This window comes from Anoplophora glabripennis, unplaced genomic scaffold (genome assembly GCF_000390285.2).
Source record: "Anoplophora glabripennis isolate ALB-LARVAE unplaced genomic scaffold, Agla_2.0 scaffold504, whole genome shotgun sequence".
Classification (NCBI taxonomy): domain Eukaryota; kingdom Metazoa; phylum Arthropoda; class Insecta; order Coleoptera; family Cerambycidae; genus Anoplophora; species Anoplophora glabripennis.
Genome location: NW_019416583.1, coordinates 274,991 through 298,747, shown reverse-complemented (window position 1 = coordinate 298,747; position 23,757 = coordinate 274,991). Strand labels below are relative to the sequence as shown.

The window sequence follows — 23,757 nt, the reverse complement described above, 5'->3', positions numbered from 1 at the left end:
TTTTACTTCTATCACACGTAAAGTTCATTAAGGGGAGTATCAAATAACCATTAAACAATGTCTACCCTCTTCTTTATATACGGGACAATTTGTAGATTTAAGCAAAAAATTTATTTCCGGTACAATATTTGAAAAATTTATTCAAAATCTCTAATATTTTCTGAAACTATACACTGTTGGCTGGCATTGTCAAACATTGAGAAATTCCAGAACCGGTTATAAAAAAATTAATTAGAAGTGTTCGTATCAAAAAATTCACCCAGATGCGATATTTTAAATGTAATTAAGAATTTTAAATGTAGATTTTTGATGATTTTTTATTATTTTGACTAAAGCTTTGCAAAGCAAAACAGTACAAAATAATATATTTAATAACTATTAAAATCAAACACAGTTTAATTTGACTGCAATTAGTTCTTGATTTAAATTGCATTAATACTGTAATTTTATCTAATTTCTAGGGCACTATTTAATAATTTTAGTTATTACAAGTGAAAAAAATCGAATAAAAATTTCATGTATATTTTTAAATATTTTTATAAGTTTTCGAATTTACGAAACAAAGTATGTACAATAAGAAAAAAAATGTGAAGCAAAATAAAAAAAATACACTAATGCAACCTACATGTCCCTACACATTTTTGTTGTCGAACTGTTAAATCCAAACATTGTATGAGTAGGAACACGACGTTCAGGAAATCTTTATTGATATTAACTAACAGCAGCTCTTTCATTACAAACACCCCCAAACAAAAATAATATCTGCATTTAAAAACTCATGAGGCATTTTAGATTAATGAAAATAGAAATACACTAATTTTTCATGTATTTGTTTATTTATTTATTTATTTATTTATTTATTTATTTATTTATTTATTTATTTATTTATTTATTTATTTATTTATTTATTTATTTATTTATTTATACGACTCAACAGCCTAAACCAATTAATGAGTGGGAACAACATTTAAGATTTAGTAAAAGAAAAATAAAAAATAACATTTAAATATAACATGAATACAAATAAAGACAAAAACGTATACGCAAGTATGAAACAAATGAATTGCAGATAATATTATAAACTAAGAAACCGAATAAGAGAAAACACATACATTCAGGGTGTTCCAATTAAATCTTTGCACCTGGCAATTATGGGAATTAAAAAAAAACAATAAAAATCTGAGATACGTCTATTTTCTTTTCAAGGGGAACACGTGAAGGCGTAAGTTTTGGTGTATTGGAAGCTACCCCTCAGGCAGGGGTGTAAAATACAATTGAAGTTTAAATGGCACAAGGTTTTGGAAATCTGCTCACGACTACATACAACTTTTTAAATTTTGGTTTGATTATGACAATCACTTAAAGAATAAGACAAAATATCAATGAATGAAAGAATGTTACTTTATTAAATACTCAAATTGGTTTCCCTCCGCTTCCATACAATAATAAAATCTTTGCTCCACTTCCGAATGAACATTTAGACGACATTCTTCAACAATTCGCTGACGAAGCGCCTCAAGTGAGGTCGGTCGTGTTGCATAAATTTTCGATTAAATGTCTTTAGAGAAAAAAGTCTAAGGGCATTAGATCTGGCGATCTGGGAGGCCACTCAATTAGACCTCTGAGTCCTTCCTAGTGATTTCCTTTTCATTGCGACACCTGCAACTGTTTTCCAGAAAAAGCCGATTTTAACTTGTTATACTTCTATTGAAAATTAAAAAATATAAAGAACCTAGAATCCTATTTTCCCTACATGAAACAAGTATATCTTTTTTAAGAAGATATGGTCAAGGATTTCGATTTTCGAAAAAAGAATTACGATTTTGACAAATAAAAAAAGTTACGGATTTTGAACCTTGGTTTGCCCCCCGTAGGGACGCCCCTGAAAACAACGTGTCAATTTGGTTTAGATAAAGTAATTCCTCGTAATAAATGGTAGCTTTGTATAAAATTTTATCAATTTATTTCGAAGTATTTTCGAGATATCGTAATAAAATTGTGTCTTAATGGCCTTCTTTAAGGGAGCGCAGCGCCACAGGGTGGCGTTTTCGGACACATGTCGATATGAAGTTTTTTGCTCAAAATTACTTTCTCTCTCATCTATATTCGTTTGGCACACCGGAAATGAAACACCCTGTATATTGCCAATTTTGGACCATAGGTATTTAACATATTTACGCTGAATGTCCCCTAACTTTTTAACATGGATTTCATAGGTGCCCCACCTATCATACCAGTAATCCATATTCCAGTTTCGATAAAACGAATGCGTTAAACAACAAGGAAGCAGTATGTACAAGTTTCAGAAAACTGTCTTGAGTTTCTTAGAACAAAGCCGAGATTTTTATATGCCTCACGTTGTATATTGTGTTCGACAAAACTAAGCTTACTGTCAAAGGTTATACCGATGGCAATATTCCTGGCCGAGAAATAGTGAAATTTCTGGCGTTTTTAGGTACTGAAATCTTTAAAAGTAACACGTGTAGAACAAAAGTAAGCACAAAAATAAAATCCTTGATGTTTTGTTTATTCATTGTTACCATTTAAATTTACTCAAATAAAATAATAACTAAAAAAAAGCGTTTGTAAAACATGCGTTTGCTGTTATTCTAACCCCACATTTTAAGAATTATTTTCACGTACTTATAAATAAAAGTAAACAATTTTATATGTAGGACTAAGCAAGTAAATGTTATAAGAATATTTACATGTGGAGTTATATATAAAAAAGTTAGTATTTTCGTAGATTTCAGTACCTAAAACCTTGATGGTTTGATCGTTTTTTGCACCTGTTTATTCGTTTTACTGCGGCGTCTTTGAAAATACTCAGGTGGCATGACATAACATTCCTGTTATTTGATAAGCTTTAGATTATTCAGTTATTAAATGTTTGAAATTATTTGTCTTTGCGGAATACACTATTTAAAGAATATGGGGCCTTTAAAAGTATTGCATTTCCTAATGGGCTTACTATACTGTCAGTGTCGTAATTAAAAGTAGTGGGATTTGCTTTCCTCGTGAAAACATAAAATTGCACTTCGAGAAGTTCAGAGGTAATTTATTTTTAGAGCACCAATCAGAAATTTTGTCCAGGTTAGACTGAAGTTTGACACAATCATTAATATCTGACACAGACAGATACAATTTGAGATTATCTGCAGAAAGAAGGGTCTCAAATTCAGATTCCGGACAATGTCATTAATAATGACTAGAAATAAACAAGGTGTAACTTTGAGTGGTGGTCATATTTATACAGAGGCTTTCTTTGACCTTTAGAAACACTTTTCAATAGTTTATTTCGTTAAATTCCGTTGTAGAAACTATTTTTTTTTACCTTGTTTCTTTACCTTCTCTGAATTTGTTCCCGTCCAATATTATTGTACTGGCATTCAAAGCTCGCGTTATTTCAAAAAGGTGTATGTATTATTGCATTTTCGCATTCTACGTGAAATTTGAGGGTCACTTTATTAAATATTCCCTATACCTTATAGAATTTGAAATATTAATATTTAAAAAAAAAATTTCACAGATGCAAGGATCCGCGGAGATGCTAGTAACAGTAACACTTTTCAGGAGTGTGATATCAGGTGGGTTTTTGGTAGGTACCTGTAATGGGCAAAGGTAGTGTAACCTAAATTATGGTGTACCAACAAATTAAAACGCCCAGTCATTATAGACTTGTAATTCAGGATTTTTGAGGATTTTTACACCCTTAATAAGTGGTAAAAATTTCAGCCCGTTTTGATCATTAGTTGTTTTTGTACCTAAATAGTTGTATTAACATAGGCATTTACTGAGAATTTAGTTTTTTAAATTTAATTTGTTTAAAATTGATTGAAAATATGTTAATATTTATTAAATTGTTAAGATAGGTAATTATTATAAAATAAAATAGTAACCTCTTTACTTTAGTTTTCTTCAAATTTAAAAAAAAACCGTTGTTGTAAGTTGATTGGAGCTGAGATAATTTTTTTTTATTTATTTAATCGCTGTGACCTTAATTATTAATATTAAGAGCCGAAATTTGGGGAGAGTATACATTAAGAGCTATATTTTCATGTCTTAACATTAACATTAATGTGAATTCAACTATTTAATTTCGAAAAAGAAGATAGCGGCGATGCGTTCTATTACTTGGTCTAGCGAACGAGTGGGGAAGGCGAGGCTTAGCATGCGCGTTTAACGATGTAATAAATATTAACATCTTTTCAAAGTAAGTTTTAAACAAATTAAATTTGAAAAATTAAATTATCAGTAAATGCATATGTCAATACAACTATTTAGGTACAAAAACAACTAATGATCGAAACCCTACATACAACGCCTGTAAGCTTGGGAAAAATGAATTGAAAATAGCATGTTCTTAGATAACAAATTCCGCCAACGCCAAGCTAATGAAGTTTTTGGGATGAAATTTTTACCACTTATTAAGGGTGCAAAAAGCTTAAAAATACTGAATTACAAGTGTCTGCGATGAAAATTGCATTAATTATTAGCAATTGAAAAAAAGCGGACAATTTCGACCATTTTTGAGCTTTTGCGCATAAACAAATTATCGGAATTTAATCGGACTTGTCTTATTTTACAGATTTATTTAATACCTACCTTTTTTGTATAAACCTTTTTTTCTCTATGAATAACAGTTTTTTTACGACAGTCGAAAAACTACTTTTCCATAATTTTGACCATTGTTTTAACAAAGTTTCTCAACTAGTCTCGAGCTGATTTTTTGATATTTTCTTTATAACACGTTCCTCAACAATATTCCGCAGAGAAACTTCTAATAGTATTTTTTCCCGAAAAAAAGCTATGCTATGCATCTAATGTGATGTTTCACTTTTGCTGTTACATTTTGATAACTTTCAACAGCGATAACTTTGTTAACTTAAATGGAATACCCTGTATTTTGCCGTTACTACTTTTAGAGATATTTGCAATTTTCTATTTTTTGGACACTTTTCTCATATCAGACCTGTTGTCAAATTGGACATGCCTGGGGATGGTTTAAATTATACTAATGATTATTTTAATTTGTCTGTTATTTATGGAAAAACAGCAAATTCTCCACATGTTCTTGGAATTACTTTGTCACATTTATTTTAATAAAAATGTTGAGACACTCTTCATGACAATGTGCACTACGTGGATGCCTATTATTTGGAGTATGTGACGTCACTACTAAAAGGGTCTATTATCGATTTGTGATATTTCTCATTGTGACAACAAAATTTTGATATATCTAATCTAAATTCAAAATATGTATAACAATAAATATTATCAGTAAATATTTAAAAAAATAAAAGCTTCCTACAAGATCGTTCCCTCGGTGTACTTGGGAATTGGGCCTCATATGTCATGCAGAATACAGACTATCTAATGCTTTTTGAATCAATATTTCAGAGTCACGCATAAACACACTAGACAAGGCGAAATCGGCGGCTTCGTATAAAAAAATTAGTGGATTCGATTTTTTTGCATAATCACCTCCGTGAGATGTCCCCGAATGAGGATGAAAATGTTACCGGCCGGTAACCTGGTCACAATTTTTTTAAACTAATTTTTTTAAAACAAATTGCAAAAATAACTTGTTTTGCTCCGGAAAAAGTTTTTTTTATATATTTTGGGGTATTCTAAACAAAATAGTTCCTATGCACTGTGCAAAACCGTACTTATCTTATCAACTTCGACGTCACCTGTTACATGGATGTTGCACAACAATGAAAAAGTAATATTAACGGTCGGTAGGAGGAATCACAAAAAAACAAGCACTTAGGTAGGAAATTCTGGAAGGAAGCCTAGTGAGTTGAAGATAGGCAGTGGAAGGGAGAACAGTGTGCAGATAGGTAGTAAGATTATCGGCGGGCAGTGTGACAAAGTAGTGTAAAATTAAGTGTTTAACCGATATTAGTTAGCAGGTAATATTCTCTAAGTACTTTGTTGTTAATTGTTCTATGTAAGCTTATGATTGTGATGGTTATGGATGCTTCATGACAATAATTTTTTGTATGTTTAGTTTCCATTGTTTTATGCCCAAGGACATATATTCTTCTAAGTTAAAAATTATTATAATTATTATTAACGATTGCTCATTATTTATTTCTTGTTAAAATATATATATTGTCATGGGCGTACAGACATTTCAATAATGACTCCTTTTTTTCACAGCTAACTTGTTTTTGTCCTGATTACGTTGTCTGAAAAACATAGATGTTTCATGATAATAATTCTGTGTATGTTTAGCCTTCATTGTTTTACGCTCAGGGGCATATATTTCTCTAAGATAAAATTGTTACAATTATTATTAAAAATTGCTCATTATTTATTACATGTTAAAATATGTATATTTTGTCGTGACTGCCCAGATATTGCAATAGCAACTTCTTTGTTTCACTTTTAACTTGTTTTATCATGACTACGTTGTTCTTTGATTTCTTGTGCTCACTTTATGTCACACGTCTATACGAGCCTTGTTGAAGTTACTGACATTTTCGCCCGTGCGGAACGAATCTGGATTAAGCTGGATTGCCTCCCGTATGGGATTCCAGCGTTAAGAAGGATCTTCCGAAATCTCAACTTTAGCTAGATAGCTTCCCGTCGTATGGGACTCCAGTACCTTCCGGCCCTGCCGGAACACCAAACGTCTTCAGTTTTACTTGGAAGCACAGAGTACCAACCAGAGATCCGAGTTTCTCTGAACCTTATTAAACGCAATACTTCTCTCTTTGTCGCTTTAAATGTAAAACAGAGGTAGGTGGAGCTAGAGCTCGTTCTCGGTATAGAAGAAATTTGAAATGGGTTTGGGAAATAATAATGTTTCTGATACAATTTGGTAGGTGGCGCTAGCTGGAAAATATTTATGAGATTAAATTTTTTTAATTTTATAAAATTCGACAGATGGCCAGATAAGAAAACGAGAAGTTGATAAATTCAAGATACGTTTAGTAAAACTTTTATGGTTTACAGAAATTAGTTAAATAGCAATGAAAATAATATTAACATTATGATGATCGCATTTTATATAACCTACGCATAGGTTGCAGGTAAGTACGTAAGTAAGTAGTTTATATATAGCGTTGATATTTGTGTTGTATAGTATTTTTTCAGTGCCCATTATTGTATTGACTGTTAATTTAATGTTTAAGTGTGTTTTTTGCGTGAGAAACTTTTGGTTTTCCAATTTTTTTGACACTTGTGACAATGACATTATATTGTATTATTTGTGGATATTCCGAAGAAGATGTGAAAAAATTATTCTGTTTTCCACGAAACTCAGAGAAGTGAGAATTATGCATAATTTTTATTTTGACAAATATACATATATGTATATTTTTCCTTGATGATATAAGTAAACTTGTTACTATAAATATGCGAAAAAAAATCTCATCAGTAATCGAAAAATATATGATAATTTTACTACTGAAAAAAAAATATCTATCTGTTATAAATTATAAAATATGATAATTATTTACTACAGCGTAAAACTCTCAAATCATAATAAAAATATATTCCACTAATATATAAAAGAGTAGTTAGTACTTATTATATTTATATCTTATTTAGGTATGTCTAATATGTCAGTATATATAATTTATTGTATTATATTTTAGATCCAAAATCTGGCAAAAATCCCTTGGTATGATATATCAGGAAAAATTATCTGCACATATACGACATTGTGATAAGCATTTTGAAAAAAATAATCTTTTAGCTACATATAAAAGTTAAATATATTGATAATAATATAACTCAGTGTATTATTTTTACCATGTCTAAATAAAAAATTTAAAAAGAAAAAAACATGCTTACATGTTACTGCACAAGATTTTACGCAAATTTTTGTATAAAGTAGGTTGAGATATTTCCAACCTGATACTTTATATAAAATTTTGCAGAAAATCTTGTATACTGGTAATAGGATTTAAAGAATATTTCAAAATTCCCGCTATGTGGCATACCGCGCCATCTACGTAGGTTTTACATTAAGAGCGAGAGAGTAAAGTGATATAGCTCTGTCTCTTGAACTACAATTACATGTTCACTTGGTCATCTGGTTGGTAATCTGTTGAAGTTTGTTTTGTAAATGTCATTATATTCGTCAGGGAGACTAGACATCTCCATGATATTCGTAGTAATTTATTATAACTTCAATTTGAATAGAAGTGTATTTGAAAACACAAAAAATTTAATATTATTATAATTATGATGAAGCGTTCGTTCACGTCGAAAGCGCAAATAAGAAATTAATATGCTTAGAAACAACGAACTTTTTAAAATGAAAGTTTTCTTCTACTTTCACTCACAAAAAGGCCCAAAAACAGTGGTCAGATATTGCTGAAACTTTAAATGGTTTAATTAATGTTGTTTCGGATGGTTTACAATTTCTGCAGCTTGCAAATTATTCATTATATTTAGAATTAATAATAAATTATTTGGATCCATTAGAAATTTCAAATTTCAAATGATTACGCACCTTCGAACAGCGGATGAATGAAGTGACTTTTCGCGCATGAGCATGAGATGACATTTGGATTCAAACTATTCGGAGAAAACGCCAATTCCCCCGACAAAACTCTGTGGAATTATTTCTCTTGATATCTAGAGAAAATATTCCACAAGAAAATTTCAAAAATCACATTATCTGCGTGTCAAGAGAAAATGACGTAATTTTCTCTAATGAACTAATTCTCCTGTTTTCAAAAATCAAGCCCCTGGCGTGAAACATTTCAGGCCATACCTCCCGCCGTTTGTTTCGGCAAATTCGGTCTCTCATTACCGGAACATTTTGAACACGTGCTATGGACGTCAAAATTGATTCGCGGCACTGCTAACGCAACTAAATTCATTAACTACAAGTTGCAGGTCCTAATCCCTTAAACCGTCTTGTCAAAGCGTCATAACTGACAGCGGTAACGATTCTAATTCCTATATCGACGCCCAAACGACTATCTGGCACCTGGTCAGGTTTCGCAGTATAATCTGAGTAGGGTTTTGGATGGGGCTGGTTTAATATTGGATTCAAATTAGTCCCTGGGCAGTGCTAAAATTCCCCAAATGGTAATTCGCCCCGATATGCCCGATAACGTGGGTAAATAAAACTTGGGAGCACGTTCTCCATTTTTTTTTTTTGTAGTATAGATCAGACGAAGGTATTTTCCATTAGGAAAATAGCACAAACACTGATTTGTGCTCTTAAATAAGCAAATTTGTGATTTTATCTGGTGTACCTCAAGGTTCGGTATTGGGTCCGCTATTAATTAATAGCTTTATTGATGACATAGAAAAAAAAGTACTAGTAAAAGTATGTATATTTAAAAATAAGCAATAATGATGATTGTTACATGCTCCAGGAAAATATGTATCTGTTAGATTTCTGCCAAGAAAACTAGTTTTCTTAAAAAATTCAAATTTGGTACACTTATTTTTTTATATAAGCGGAACGTAAATAAAAAATTTGGTGATAATACATATACAGGATGTTCTCTTTCTAGTGCCTGTGCACCACTGGCCATCCCGTAATTTTTTTGTGTGTACGCCAGTGATGCCAGAATTTATATTTTTAAGAATGAACACTATTTTAGAAGATTTTTTTGCGCTTACAAAATTTTGATATCGTTTATGGATTTCGAGTAAAATTGGCATTTTTTATACATTAAATATAGGCAAAAATTCCGATTTGTAAAAAATAATTTATAACTGCAGACTCAAAGCTGGGAATAATAATGAAAAAACGTCACATTAAAAAAATAACTAGGTACACATTTTTAGTCTTAGTATGATCAATCTATAAAATAAAAATCAACACTAATATTTTAAATAAACAGTATCAACTAATAATGTAAGAAAGTCAACATTAACATTTTAAATAAACCTAAATTGATATTTGTAATCACATTAAAATAATATTACAGTAACTGCTCAAAGTGACTTCCTTGTTCTTAAATGCAAATTTTTTCGAAAATTAAAATGAAATTTATCCAATAATTGTGCATTACCTCCCATAACAATAATTTAATTTTCTGTTCTTTCCCATTATTCGTTTTCTGTATTTACTGAATAGTTATTTACGTTACAAGGTCGGGAAATAGTATATTAAAGTACAAGTCTAGATGTTTACGGACGAGGCGACGAAGGAGCCGAGTCAGGAATTTCTAGACGAGTACTTTAATGACATTTCACGGCCGTGTATCGTACAACGTTTTATTTCATACTATGTTGTATTAAAAATGAAATTTCAGTGTTTTATTTTACATAACCTGCCTGTATGTAGGTGTTAGCGTGGTTTCGATTCTTGTTTTATCGCATAGCTTTTGATTTAGCTTAGTGATGTAAAAACAAAAATGACAAATTTGACACTTTGTCATCTCGTGCGTATTTTGTGATAATTTTCGTAAAAAATTAAAGAAATCGAGCTAAAATGTGCTGAAGCAACCAGTAAATTGGTGCCTACGAAGTCTTCTGCTCGTTATGGGAAGGAATACCAGCTCTTCAACGTGTGTTTTTTTAAAGCAGTCCGGGAAGTAAAAATTTTCCGGACTCAGTACTGTAATGAGTTATTTCCCGGACTTAAATGAGTCCGGTGAAGTAACTCATTACAGTACAGTATGAAATAAAAGTTATAAACTGTGGTCCTCAACGCTCCCCAAAGGAAATAATTACAGGGTTTAGATTCGGGGATCGAGGTGGACATTTTAAAGGGGCATTATTTCCTCTACCTATCCACCTGTTAGCATAGCAACCTATAATAGTTGGTCTTTTAATACTCTATTAACGGAACTTTTCGAAAGCCAATCTCTGCCGCTAAACGCCTTTTATTTGAGGAATTTCTTCGACTCTTTCCAAAATTTGTTCCTCCAACTGAATAGTTCCGGCCGTACGTTATCCACGATTTAATGTTACATGTAAAAAACGTCTTGTTTCCCGAATGCGTCTCTACGCATTAGCAAATGTTTTGTGATTTGGAATTCTTCGATTAGGAAATCTTTGAGCATATGTTCAAACAGTAGCACAACAATTTCCTTCACAATGACCCAAAACTAATAACATATCAGTTTGTTCAGCAAATAAAAACAAACTGAACCTTTTAATATCATTGTAATGAATTTGTTTCTTTGTTATATGGCACCTCGTACTAGACTGTTCTAATTATCTTAAACTGATTTTATATTATTAATGTGTAAATTTTACTCGAAATCCATAAACAATATCAAAATCTTCTAAAATAGTGCTTATTTTAAAAAATATAAATTCTGTCGTCATTGGCGTACACACAAAAAAGTTATGGGATAGCCACTGGCGCAGTCACTAAAAAGATAACATCCTGTATATGTATTCTCACCAAATTCTATATTTACATTGCCCTTATATAAAAAAATATGTATACCAAATTTGAAGTTTCTCAGAAAAACAGTTTTCAAATTATTTGAAAAAAACTAGGTTATCTTTCTATATTTAGAAGGCTATATCTCAGTAGGAGTGCATTGTTTATAGGTAAGTTAAGCTAAATAGTTTTATATTCATCCAAGGAACCTGTGGTCAAACGTTGTCCATCCTTTTCAGGGACACCCGTAATTTAATGGTTGTTTATTACGGTTTTTTATTAATTTTTATTACCGTCAACTTGGGGTGATGTTGGACAGCAGGGGTGAAGGTGGACAAACGGTAGTATTAAAAAAAATCCCTACCCGGTAGGTGGGGGGTGAACATTTAACTGATTTGGCGGCAGAAATCGTGAAACAACATGTTCTGTTTCACTTGGAAACCGGTGTGGGTATGAAGGACGGAGGTAAGTGAGTGTGATTTACGAAAGTATTGCATGAAAATTTGACATTTTCATAAACTTTTTCTTATAACTACTGTAGCTACAATGTGGCTGGCGGAATATCAACCTTTTTGTCTGAGGAGTAGCACTATTGTATGAGTATTAGTCGTGGAAATTTTCAATTACATTTTTGTAAAAACAGTGGAGTCGGGGAATTTTTTTTACATTGTTGTCTTATTCCAGGGTGAAGTTGGACACCCAAAAAATGCCCCGAATATTTCGAAAACCGCTTGGCATGAAGCCAAATTGTAATTACCCCGCCAGAAATTTGGAAATGGCAGTAAAAGAAGTGAAAAATAAGATTTTAAGTGTCAGGGGTCCAGCTGAAAAGTGGAATGTTCCAAAATCAACACTTCATAATCACGTTAAAGGAATTATAATAGTTTTAAATAAGTTTTTAAATAATGTTAAATATTTTTTCTTATATTTTTTAAAAGAATTTGAAATTTTGTTAATGATAGTTTTAATAAAGGTTTAATACACATTTTTCAAACTCTATAAATTTATTTTAGAGTAAAACTGAAAGATTTCCTTTTTAAAAACAATTTTTATGTGCAACTCGGGCAATAGACCGTTCCGTAACTGGATTTCCATTGATTTCAAGCTATGTTCAACTTCACCCCTTTTTGCCGGGTGAAATTGGACAACCGTTATCAAAAAATATATAAAAAACTAAAACAAAAATACACATTTTAATTATACCACACAATAGAATACACCTTGGCCTACCTACATGATTTTTTTCAGAATTTTTGACATACCAGACCCGGAAATAGAGTAAAATAATCGAAAAATTCGTCCAGCATCACCCCCGTTGACGGTACGGTTTTTTATTAATTTTTATTAATGTTTTTAATTACTATTTTTTATTACTGTTTAATGGTTTTTTATTACAGTTTAAATTTATTTAATTTGCTGTTATTGTTTAAATTTAAAGAATAGGTTAGTATTAGGCAAAAAATTCAAGACACCTTTTTAGTTATAAAATGTTAAGCGAGTCCGAAAATCATAAAAATTTTATAAAATCCATTGGCGTTCTACATTTTTTGACGAAAACATCGACTGACTCACGCCTAACTACGCCACTGGCGGCAGATAAAAAATCTTTATATGAATTAAAAATGCAGCTCTTTACCAACGTACAATAACTGCCAAATTTTAAGAACCTAATATTAACTGTTCCAAATTTATTTCAAATATTAATATATTTTTAAATTTTCAACACCCTGTATCTCGGAATCTAAGCGTTTGCGGCCACATGTTTATAGGAACTTTTTTTCTTAAAATACCATAAAAAATTGTGTCCTGCAGTTACGTATCGTGTTTAGGAAACACCCTTATATTGTCTTTCATCTTGTATTTGTTTCACAGTATTTTTATCATTTTTTTGTTTACTTATGCTATGTTTTATTATTACTTTACTGTTTTTACTATATGTATAGTATTTCTAATCTTTCTTCTATTTCTTTATTATTTCTTTTTAATTGTAATAATTATATGAAGGTTTCTATTCATCTTGTAATTGGACTTACTAACGTTGGACATAAATACTTAATAAACTGTAGTTATTTTGTAGGTTTATTTGTAAGATTTAGCGGGCTATAGGTACGTACACCAGTTGGGTGTACTGCAGACGGTAACTTTTCTACATTTCACGCTAATTGCTGGCGTAATGACTTTTGAGCCTGATTTTCAAGTGCCAATCTTGGACTTGGTCAAGTTGCTCTTAAGCCTTGTTCAACGAGTTTCATAATTATCATTCAACTGGGTTGAGAAATAAGGATTTAGAATCGGTTGGGTGTCGGTAATGTGTTCCCTTTGATAAAACAAGTTTCATATTTTAACTTACTGTTGATTTCATTTCAATGAAAGCTGTGAAGTAATACTGCTATCCGTTGCAGCAGCCAGATATTGGCATTAATGATTCAAATTTATTAGAGACCGTTCAACGACCCCTGTATAATTTTTCCATAAATGAGTTATTAAAGGGTTGTTATGAGGGAGCCGAGAAATGCTCCAGGATTTATGGACGTCATATTTCACCTTAAATTCGGCCGGTGACGAAGACTGGGAGCCAAGAAGCCTTACAAACTTTCAGGGAGTTGTTAAAAGTTGGCACCGTCTCACCTGGGCTTGAAAATGCCGAATTACGATGTCGACATTTGTCAAAATCTGCAAACGCAGGAATTTTAATGAAGTTTTTGCAACGGACCAATCAACAAAAACTACAGTTGAACTGAGCAGATGATGTACGGGACGATTCAGGAGTGTTTAAACCGTGATATACCACAATATGGAATCAGGCTTTAAAATCAGTGTCATTTTGAAAGAAAAATTGCTGGTCATGTAAAAAGGGGAACTGTAAATATTGAAAAATGTAGATAACTGAAGTATATGACCTTGGAAATTTAATTTTCGAAAATTTGTCTATTTAGAATACAGCGGAAAATCTCTTTGGTTGTTCTAAACTTGTTGGTATCCTCATAAACATGAGAGAGTAGAGAGTATTAATCTAAAATGTATCTTAGTTTTCTTTACATTTAAAACAAACAAAAAAGGTTGTTTATAAAAGCTGAAAGCAAACAGCACAGAATAAGCGCAATGCATAATTAAAATTTATACTGAAGCTTCCGGGTTCGACATCCTACAAGACGGAATAAAAAATGTCATCTCTTTCCTAAATTAGTTCTTTGTTTTCGTTCCATATTCTTGACAGCAACGAGGGTTTATTTGTAAAGCTCGAAAAAATTAAACTTTTAACTAATAAAAATGACTAATTTTCCAAAAATGGTAAAATAAACGTTTCGAAAAATTCTAAATAGAGATTGCCACTTTTTGTTTAAATTTAAATACCCCCTAGATTTCATTCGTTGTTATATTGTGAACATTTTTGTGGTTTTTAAGTAAAAATGGAATAATATGAAATATTTTACCTGTCTGGCCCTTGCCTAAGGTTTTCTCTAGCCTGTAGGGCCCAACATATTGGTGCACCTCAGGGGATGGGTTGGAGTTCTCCTTCTGCATTTTCACGACTTGTACAACCCCCCGGTCTCCTGTCACAACCTCAAGATTTTCCTCACGTTGTAGCCCAAGACTGCCAGCACCCGGTACACGGTTCTCTCAGCCATTTTGCTCCGCCACGATAATTATTAAACTTATTTCTTATATAATTTCGATTCCAGTCTACTAACTGCCGAGATACTCTACTTCTGAGGGGGTACAGGAATTTTTCTGGAAAGATTCCTTTATTATTATCACATTTCTCAACAGACCTCACTAATACATACTTTTTTTTCTAAAGACCCCACTTCTGACGCCACTACGTCGCCGTTTTAACGTTGCTTATTTTCGGGTGAGTTTTTTCCGCACCACCCAGGGCGATTTTCCGAGCATTTTCTCAGCTTTCCCGTACCGTAAACCGAGTATGTACAGAACGAGACTGGTGAGGGGTGGCCGAAATAATCAATAGATATGCTGGGAACTCTCACGGGGTGAAATTTCCCTAGTTGCGGGGAAATTTCGAAACGCCCGCCTTGGAAAATGTCTCCGCGGTGATTTCGTACGATTTAAACAGTTATGTTTGTTTGCGATTCGTTATAAGTGCTCGATGGGATTTGCTAAGTATGGTTGACTTGGATTATTTGTTTGAGAGATTAGGAATGGACGAAAGTTAGATGGGGTAATCCGTACGGTTTCCTAAAGAGGGTAGTTTGCCTATAATGATGCTAGGACTTCAGTAGTTGCCTTTTGACGCAATTAGAGAAATTCACGGAGTGAGCGACATCTGTTTGTGTATAGCTAAGTCACTGTAAAGGTGACAATTCTTGGGCTTTACCGTGCCATATATTCTATTTCTCTGATTTAAAACGGCGACATCACTTTTGACTTGCTTTGTATATTTCAACAGCGTTTAATAGCAATAAATATTATAAAAAAATGTATATTTGTGAATAAACACTTTCGAAATAAATTATAATGGAGTTTTATGTTTATTAAAATGAAATGCTTACAGCATTCATGTTTTTGGGATAATTTATGAATGACACAGCACATGTTTACTGAATTTATTAAAATATCATCATTGCAAACAGTTGTTTGATTACACGAATTTCCTTAGAAATACATCCTGAAACTCCTGAAAGAGATATTTATGAGATATATCACCATCATCTAATTAAACAAAATAGTGTGTTCAGCTTCAGATATTTTAAATAAAATAAAAAATAAACAGTGATGCACAATCAGGGAGATATTGGAAATATTTTGTGACAGCCACCGCCAAAGATATTCTTCCTTTCATCATAAAACATTGCTCAAATAAATACTCGATAGATGTCAGCAGTTATATTTCGTTATCTATAGTTAGTAGTGAAAGAAATACAGGCGTTATTTAGAAATTATTCCTCAGACTTTCCTACCATTATTGTGAAAGTTATCGAATTCTTTTTTGAATTTATCTCGAAAGGGGAAGTTGAGTCTGTCAACACCCCATATTTAAATAAGTGAAACATATTCCATAATAGTAGAATGTTAGAACGTCGGAAATGCAGTAAATTCATGCCTGGTGTGTGGGTTGATGACAATGCTGACGGGTCAACATTAAAACCGGATTAATACATTTTTTAACGCAACGTAGTTTGGCGTTGGCATTTGGCAATATAGCTTCATGCTGAGAAATGTAAGAATCTAAAAGGTGGTCCATCCACTTCACTTCTACAATCGCGTTTTATATCTTTCTTATCTTATATTCTGATTTCTGATTAGCAAGAACATCATATTACATGCATTGGCGTATGCGTATATTTTTAATATTTAATATACTACCTTAATATAAAGCTCCGTGGCGTGAGTTATCAGTAGTTGTATTCAGAGACTTACAATTAAGGCCTATGTCAGATTATAAAATTTTCATCAAATTAGTTGCATCGAAATAGTATAAAGGGCGTAATTTTTCCGTCACGAGTGTCACGACAAATTCGATAAACTCCCAAAAATTAAATTATCCAAACTCTTTTATTAATGATTTTGTCTATTCTGATTCAATGAAAGACGGTAGGAAACAAGGTATCCTTCGAAAAAATCAACTGATAGCTTTTGTTGCCATTCATATTTTGATCAAACACATTTGATCCACATACCTAAAATTGCATTTTTGGGTATGTGATTTGATAAAAATTTAGTTTGGCGCAGAGATCTTCAGTGATTTAATCAAGAAGTAATGTTTAAATATTGACGTGTATGCTACATTTTAACACGGTTGAAGAATTATTATGTAACGATTCATTAATTCTCCATTACCCGCATAGATGGCGCTACCATGTTTTCTCGTCAACTCGCTACGGTTGTGTTGCCGCGACTCGACTTGTAGCAGGGTCTGACGAGTGGTAGGTATCGCTTCTCGGCCTCTGGCTAAGATCAAAGTGTAGTATCTGTTCTTATCAGCTTAATATCTGATACGCCCCGCATGCGGGGCCAGTATATTAAACTGATTTTTGGAAATTGACGGAGGTTAGGGGCTTGCTCCACCTCTGTCGCGGGTTGGCCCGGTATTGCAGTACCGCCGGGATCGGCCCACATTTTATATAATTAAACAAAATTTTACTAGTGATGGAAGAATAATCGAATGAATTTAAATAATCGAGATTCGAGAGGTTACCGTTCGAATTAATTTTATAATCGAATGATATACACACTCCGAGTCCGAATCATGAATCGGCTCAACTGCTCAAAATCGTGTAGTTTTTTTGCAAATAGTACAGTTCTTCTACAGTTATAGCACATATCTAAGTTAATAGTAAGGTCCGACAAATTCATAGGGAATTCATTTGGAATACTTTGGATCAAGTAATCCAAAATTCATTGGAAAAGAATAATCTTTTTCTTCAAGCGTATAATAATACTTATATTATATAGTGCAACACCTCCTTTAGAAGCAGCCTATTGTTTAACTAGTACAAATATTTTTCATTTTTTAACTTGTAAAAAAATGTAACAATGTGTAGATAAGTATCCTAGCAACGAGTTAAAGATTCAAGAAGCTTTGACGTTTCATTAAGTGTCAGTTGAAATTTGATGTCGCGTTGGGTCGTTTTTAAAATGCCTGAAGAAATGCAGTGCACACCACCAGAATTACTGGAAATTGAAATACATCAGTGGCAACACTTATACCAACAAAGTCGAGAAAAATTTATGAAAATGCTTACGATAAATTCATAAATTGGGCAAAAGAAAATAATGCACATATTTATTCAGAAAATGTGATGATAGCATATTTTACAAGATTATCCAGAACACTGAAAAGTTCAACTTTATGGGCGCAATATTCAATGGTAAAATCTAAATTAAACATAATGTAAATATTGAGAAATATTCAAAATTAATTACATTTTTGAAACGACAAGGTGAAAATTATAAACCAAAAAAGTCGAAAGTTTTGTCTAAAAAAGAATTTGACGAATTCCTGAATAAAGCACCTGATGATAAATATTTAGCAACCAAGGTATGTACTTTTTAAATTATAGGTACTTAGATATATATTTAACCTTTTTATATTTGTAATACAAAATTTTGTTATAATTTGTAAACTTCAAGTTATTTTATAGTATCCATTACGAGAATAATAAACAGTTTTCGGAAATAAAGATAGCTCATTGGAAGAATGTTGTAAAAACTCATAAATATAGATGTCTTAAAATTACGTCATGTTTTAGAATTTCCTTGCATTTTCCAACTTTTTTTATTGTTACAAAATTAATAATTCTATATTTTTTAGGTTGCACTAATATTTGGAGTCACAGGAGCTTGTAGATGCGATGAACTCATTCAAGTAAAAGTTAATGATGTAAAAGATTTGGGAAATATAATATTAGTAAATATTCCCAATACAAAAACTAAAAAACATCGTTCATTTACCATAATTGGAGAGTTTTATTTAAATTTATACAGAAAATATGCTACTCTTCGGCCAAAAGACATAACTTTTGATAGATTTTTTATTAAATATCAAAATGGCCATTGTCATTGTGTTGTAATGGGCATACATAAAATTTCAAAAGTGCCAAAAGATGTTGCATCATTTTTAAGGTTACATTGATACATTGCATAAGGATACATTGAAGATTCTGTAAACAATAAGAAACAGATAGCGATGAAAATATTAAACCCATTAGAGTATAATGAACCAAGTACATCAAGCAAAACTGTAAATATTGATCCTAAAAATAATTTAATCGAAGACTTTTCTGTTAATAATGGTACAATTGTTAACACTGAAACTGAGAAGCTTATTACAAGTAACGTATTCAACGACAGAACTGTAAACTTTGAAAAAAAGACAGCCAGCAGCGCTTTAAATATCAACAACTGTACCATACAAAATTGCACATTTAATATTCATGTTAATAAATAAAGTTTGATGATAGACATGTAGGTAATTTAGATGTTTATTCGTTTAATTCAAATTAAAGAAAAATAATTGTTACATTTGTTTTTTTATTCATGAATAAAGTGGTTAAAACTGTCATGTTTAATTAATCAATAAAATGTATAAAATGTATAAAATAAATAGTATTACCTACCTACTGATTTTATTTTGTGCTGAGATTGAACATCGCGTTATCCGCTATAAATTTTCAAAATTAGTAATTTTTTATATTCACGCTTGAAGAAAAAATAGTATATGTCACTCGGAGTGGAAGGCTCATTATGTGTTTTGCCCAATTTGCTCAGCCTCGGCTAACGCCTCGGCGAGCAAACTTTTGGGCTCAACACATAATGATCGCCTTCTACTCCTAGTAACATAATATACTATTATCCCCTTTCCAGTTTCCTTTCTTGATAGCATTCTTTCTCATATAAAAATCAGTTTCAAGGATCGATGAAGTGCTTTTGTTTATACAAATTAGTTCCCATTCCCACTAATTTAGACAAAATAAATGACAGGAATTCTAAGCAAATTTATTGAGCCTATCTGTAAACAGTACTCTGCTCTATTGGGCATTGAAAAAGAATCAATGAAAATTAAACTTTTCAATGAGATTCTATCAGTCAAGAGTATTGAGTAGTCCTAGTTATGATGAATTAAAAAAATAAATAAATAAAAGCATAATAGCTTATGATCATGAATGAAAATTCTTATCCTATCATGAAGTCTTTATTGAAGCTGCTTTCAACACTTCCGATTTCTGTTGCAACAACACAACGTAGTTTTTCAACATTACGAATTCTTAAGTCATGGATGAGATCAAAATGACGAGATCGTTTAACAGGCCTTGCACTTCTCTACAGGATGTTTCAGGATTAAGTCGCCAAACTTTAAGGAGATATTCCTCATAAAAAAATAAGAAAAAAATCAAGTATAAATTTTTTTCCAGACGCTTCATTTTCGAAATATCGGGCGTTAAAGATTTTTTAAAAAATTCGAATTTTTTAAATAATTTTTAAATAAAGAAGGAAGGCTATTTAAGCAAAATTTGGCATGACACATCTTCTTATCAGATACAATTTTTCCATAGAAGTAGAAGTCCTGCAAGCAACCAATGACGGAGTTATGGGGACTCAGACTCATTAAATTATAAAAAAAATTAACACGGCCCTACTGAAAATAAAAAACGATGCTGTTCTTAGATAGAACAGTTTGTTATTGACAAAAAGTGTACATTCACTTTTTTCCTAACTTATAGTTTCATGGCAAAATTGATTTTTCGGAAGGGTGCTTCTGGATTCTGTCGATAAACTTTAGGAAGACGTTCCTCATAAAACCTAAAAAAATATAGTACCTATTAAAATTGGTCTTAGTCTCGAGTATGTGTGAGTCAAATAATCCTTTTTATGTATGTCTTTACATAACCCCCTTTTATAACTTGTATGTACCTAGATAATAAAACTTAGAAATATGTAGTTATTTACAATTGAAGACGTAAGACATTGCTATTCTGCTAGTCGTAGATTCCTTATCTAGCCTCTGGTTTCTGGATCTGGTTGTCATAAAAATCTCGAGTACTTTATTAGTAACGTTCTTATTTTAAATCATTTGCACTTAGGTACGGCATTACTTATTATTTTGTGAATATGAGTGATACCGGTTACCAAATAGTGATATTAACGCCCAAATTAACCCTACGCCTCCCACATATGTTTAGTTCATTTGTACCACTTCCTCTAAACTTACAACTGAAATTTTTCAGTTCCAATGACAATGCATTAAAATGATAGAAATAACCTGATGCTGCAGCCAGACCAGGATTGACTTATGAGGGCACTAATCAACGGTTAGTAGCACGGACACGAAGCTTTTCATATTTGTTTGATTTTGATAACTAAACATGATCTTCACTATGAACTGATGCTGCAGCCAGGATTGTCCCGCATGAGAGCACTCCACAATGATTTGTAGCAGAGGCGTTATTTGAAATCGATTGAGAAATATTTCTAAAAAATGTGTAAGTAAATGAAAAGTAAAAAATTATTTTAAAAACTAGCTATAAACATTCTGACTAGATAGTACGTGTCTATTTATCATACTTTTGCTGATGACACTTATAGACCAGGGTCGATAATTTTTGAAACCAAAGGATGAAACCCATTGGAAAAGAAAGAGAATATAACAGAAATGAAAGGAAAAATAATTTACGGGCGATTTGAGGTCGAGAAGGGGAAGGGGGTAAGTTTTAAGGGTAAAAAACGGTTTCCCTTGATTTCCGGAAAAACTACAAGTCTTATGGAAAAAAGTTAAATGGCAAAGTTGTAGGTAATAAAAAGATCTACAACTTTTGTATTTACACTTTTTTCAAATAACCTCAAAATTTATGTGAAAAATTCAAATAAGCAAGTTTTTGGTTTTTTATTTTTATCTTTTACAAAAACATTTTTTTTCACGAAATTTGACTTACCTATTTATGTCCCAAACACGCTGTAATTTTTTTGATTTGAAATATTTATTTTTTCACCTTATTTTTACTTAATATCGAAAAAGCACCCTAATTTTCAATCGAAAATTCTCACGTCAAAATATCTGATTTTTTAAAAACGTAAGTGGCCTTTTTCTTCGTTGAAATCTCTACTTTCTGATGGTGTAAAAAAATATATACATTACTATGGTAAGTTTTCTCAGGAAATGCTAAGAAACGAAATTTTTTTTCTAATCATTATGTACAATTTTGAGTTATTTATTAAAATTTACACTTTAATTTCTCGAAAAACGTAAGATTCCATGTTACATTGATAAACAAAAAAATTACAAGTCGAAATATACCATTATAATTAACAACCAAATAAGTTAATAAAGTTATTATATTTAATAAGACATCTACAATATTTTGAGAAAGTTGTTGAATCTTCTTTTAATTATATACGTAGATGCCTATTTATTGCTATTTTAAGATAACTTATATACCTGAGTGACCTACGGAAAATTTTAGCCCATCAAAAGGCATTTCATAGAGAATTTAATAAATCAACTTTTTTACTGAAAAAAATAGCAGCAGTCACATTTTTTAGATAAAATCCCCTTTAAATCCTATCTTTAATATTTAGAACAACTATTTTCGCATGTTTTTTGCAATCTTTATGTTTTGTGATTTGTAATTTTTTTTGTTTATCAATGTAACATGGAATCTTACGTTTTTTGAGTAATTAAAGTGTAAATTTTAATAAATAGCTCAAAATTGTACATAATGATTAGAAAAAAATTTTCGGATTCTAGTTTTTTTTCGTTACTTTGCATTTCCTGAGAAAACTTACCATAGTAATGTATATTTTTTTTTACACCACCAGAAAGTAGAGATTTCAACGAAGAAAAGGCCCATCAACGATTTTAAAAAAGCAGATATTTTGACGTGAGAATTTTCGATTGAAAATTAGGGTGCTTTTCGATATTAAGGAAAAATAAGGTGAAAAAATAAATATTTCAAATCAAAAAAATTACGGCGTGTTTGGGACATAAATAGGTAAGTTTTCACCAAATTTCGTGAAAAAAATATTTTTTTTGTAAAAGATAAAAATGAAGAACCAAAAACTTGGTTATTTGAATTTTTCACATAAATTTTGAGGTTATTTGAAAAAAGTGTAAATACAAAAGTTGTAGATCTTTTTATTACCTACAACTTTGCCATTTAACTTTTTTCCATAAGACTTGTAGTTTTTCAGGAAATCAAGGGAAACCGTTTTTTACCCTTAAAAACTTGCCCCCTTCCCCTTCCCGACCTCAGTTGCCCGTAAATTATTTTCCCTTTCATTTCTGTTATATTCTCTTCCTTTTTCAATGGGTTTCGTCTCACTATAATTTTTTTTCACTTTTTACCATTTTTGAAGGCTTAAGCACTGGTCTATTATATAAAAGATTGTTTTTAAAATACTTTTTACTTTTAGTTTATTGTTTTTCAGGTCTTCGTACCTTTTTTGATTTGGTGGTGTCACGACAGTCATAAAATTTTAAAAAAGTATGTTTTGTATTTAAATTTTAAATAAGTGCTAATTAAAACTTTGGAAAAGAAAAGTATACAGGGTGTCCCACCGAAAACTGTGTCGATCGCTACCTAGGAAAGTCCTACTCCGAAAAACTTGAAAATTTGTCAACATGGCAGTGTCCCTAGGGCGAACACAACTAAAATATTTAGAACTCTCCACCACTTCCGGTTATACCGAAGTCAACACCAACTTCGTTATTTTAAATTGAACACCCTATACATTATTGCATTTTCGGATTCTACGTAAAATTTGAGGGTCACTTTATTAAATATTTCCCTATATCTAGGAGTTATAGATTTTAAGGTATTAATTTTTAAAGACAAAATTTGACAGATGCTGGGGTGTGCACAGAGATGCTAGTAACTCTTCAGGCGCGTGATGTCAAGTGGATTTTTGGTACCTGTAAAGGGCATAGGTAATGCTAAATTATGGTATACCAACAAATTAAAACATTTAATAGGAAGTGTTTCATG

At 31.6% G+C, this 23,757-nt stretch overlaps 1 protein-coding gene and 1 non-coding gene across 2 annotated transcripts in view; one reads left to right on the top strand and one right to left on the bottom strand.

Moving 5' to 3' along the window:
* The window catches only part of LOC108911827 (serine/threonine-protein kinase BRSK2), a 35,004-nt gene extending 20,162 nt beyond the window's left edge, over positions 1-14,842 (bottom strand). The window contains exon 1 of the mRNA XM_018716863.1: positions 14,752-14,842. Within this exon, the coding sequence (XP_018572379.1) occupies positions 14,752-14,842 (91 nt within the window). The remainder of the gene's footprint in view (positions 1-14,751) is intronic.
* A 2,366-nt stretch (positions 14,843-17,208) lies between these two features.
* LOC111691750 lies at positions 17,209-17,398 on the top strand. Its single transcript, XR_002763038.1, has one exon. It is a non-coding gene; the product is annotated as a U2 spliceosomal RNA (small nuclear RNA).
* Positions 17,399-23,757: the final 6,359 nt, after the last annotated feature.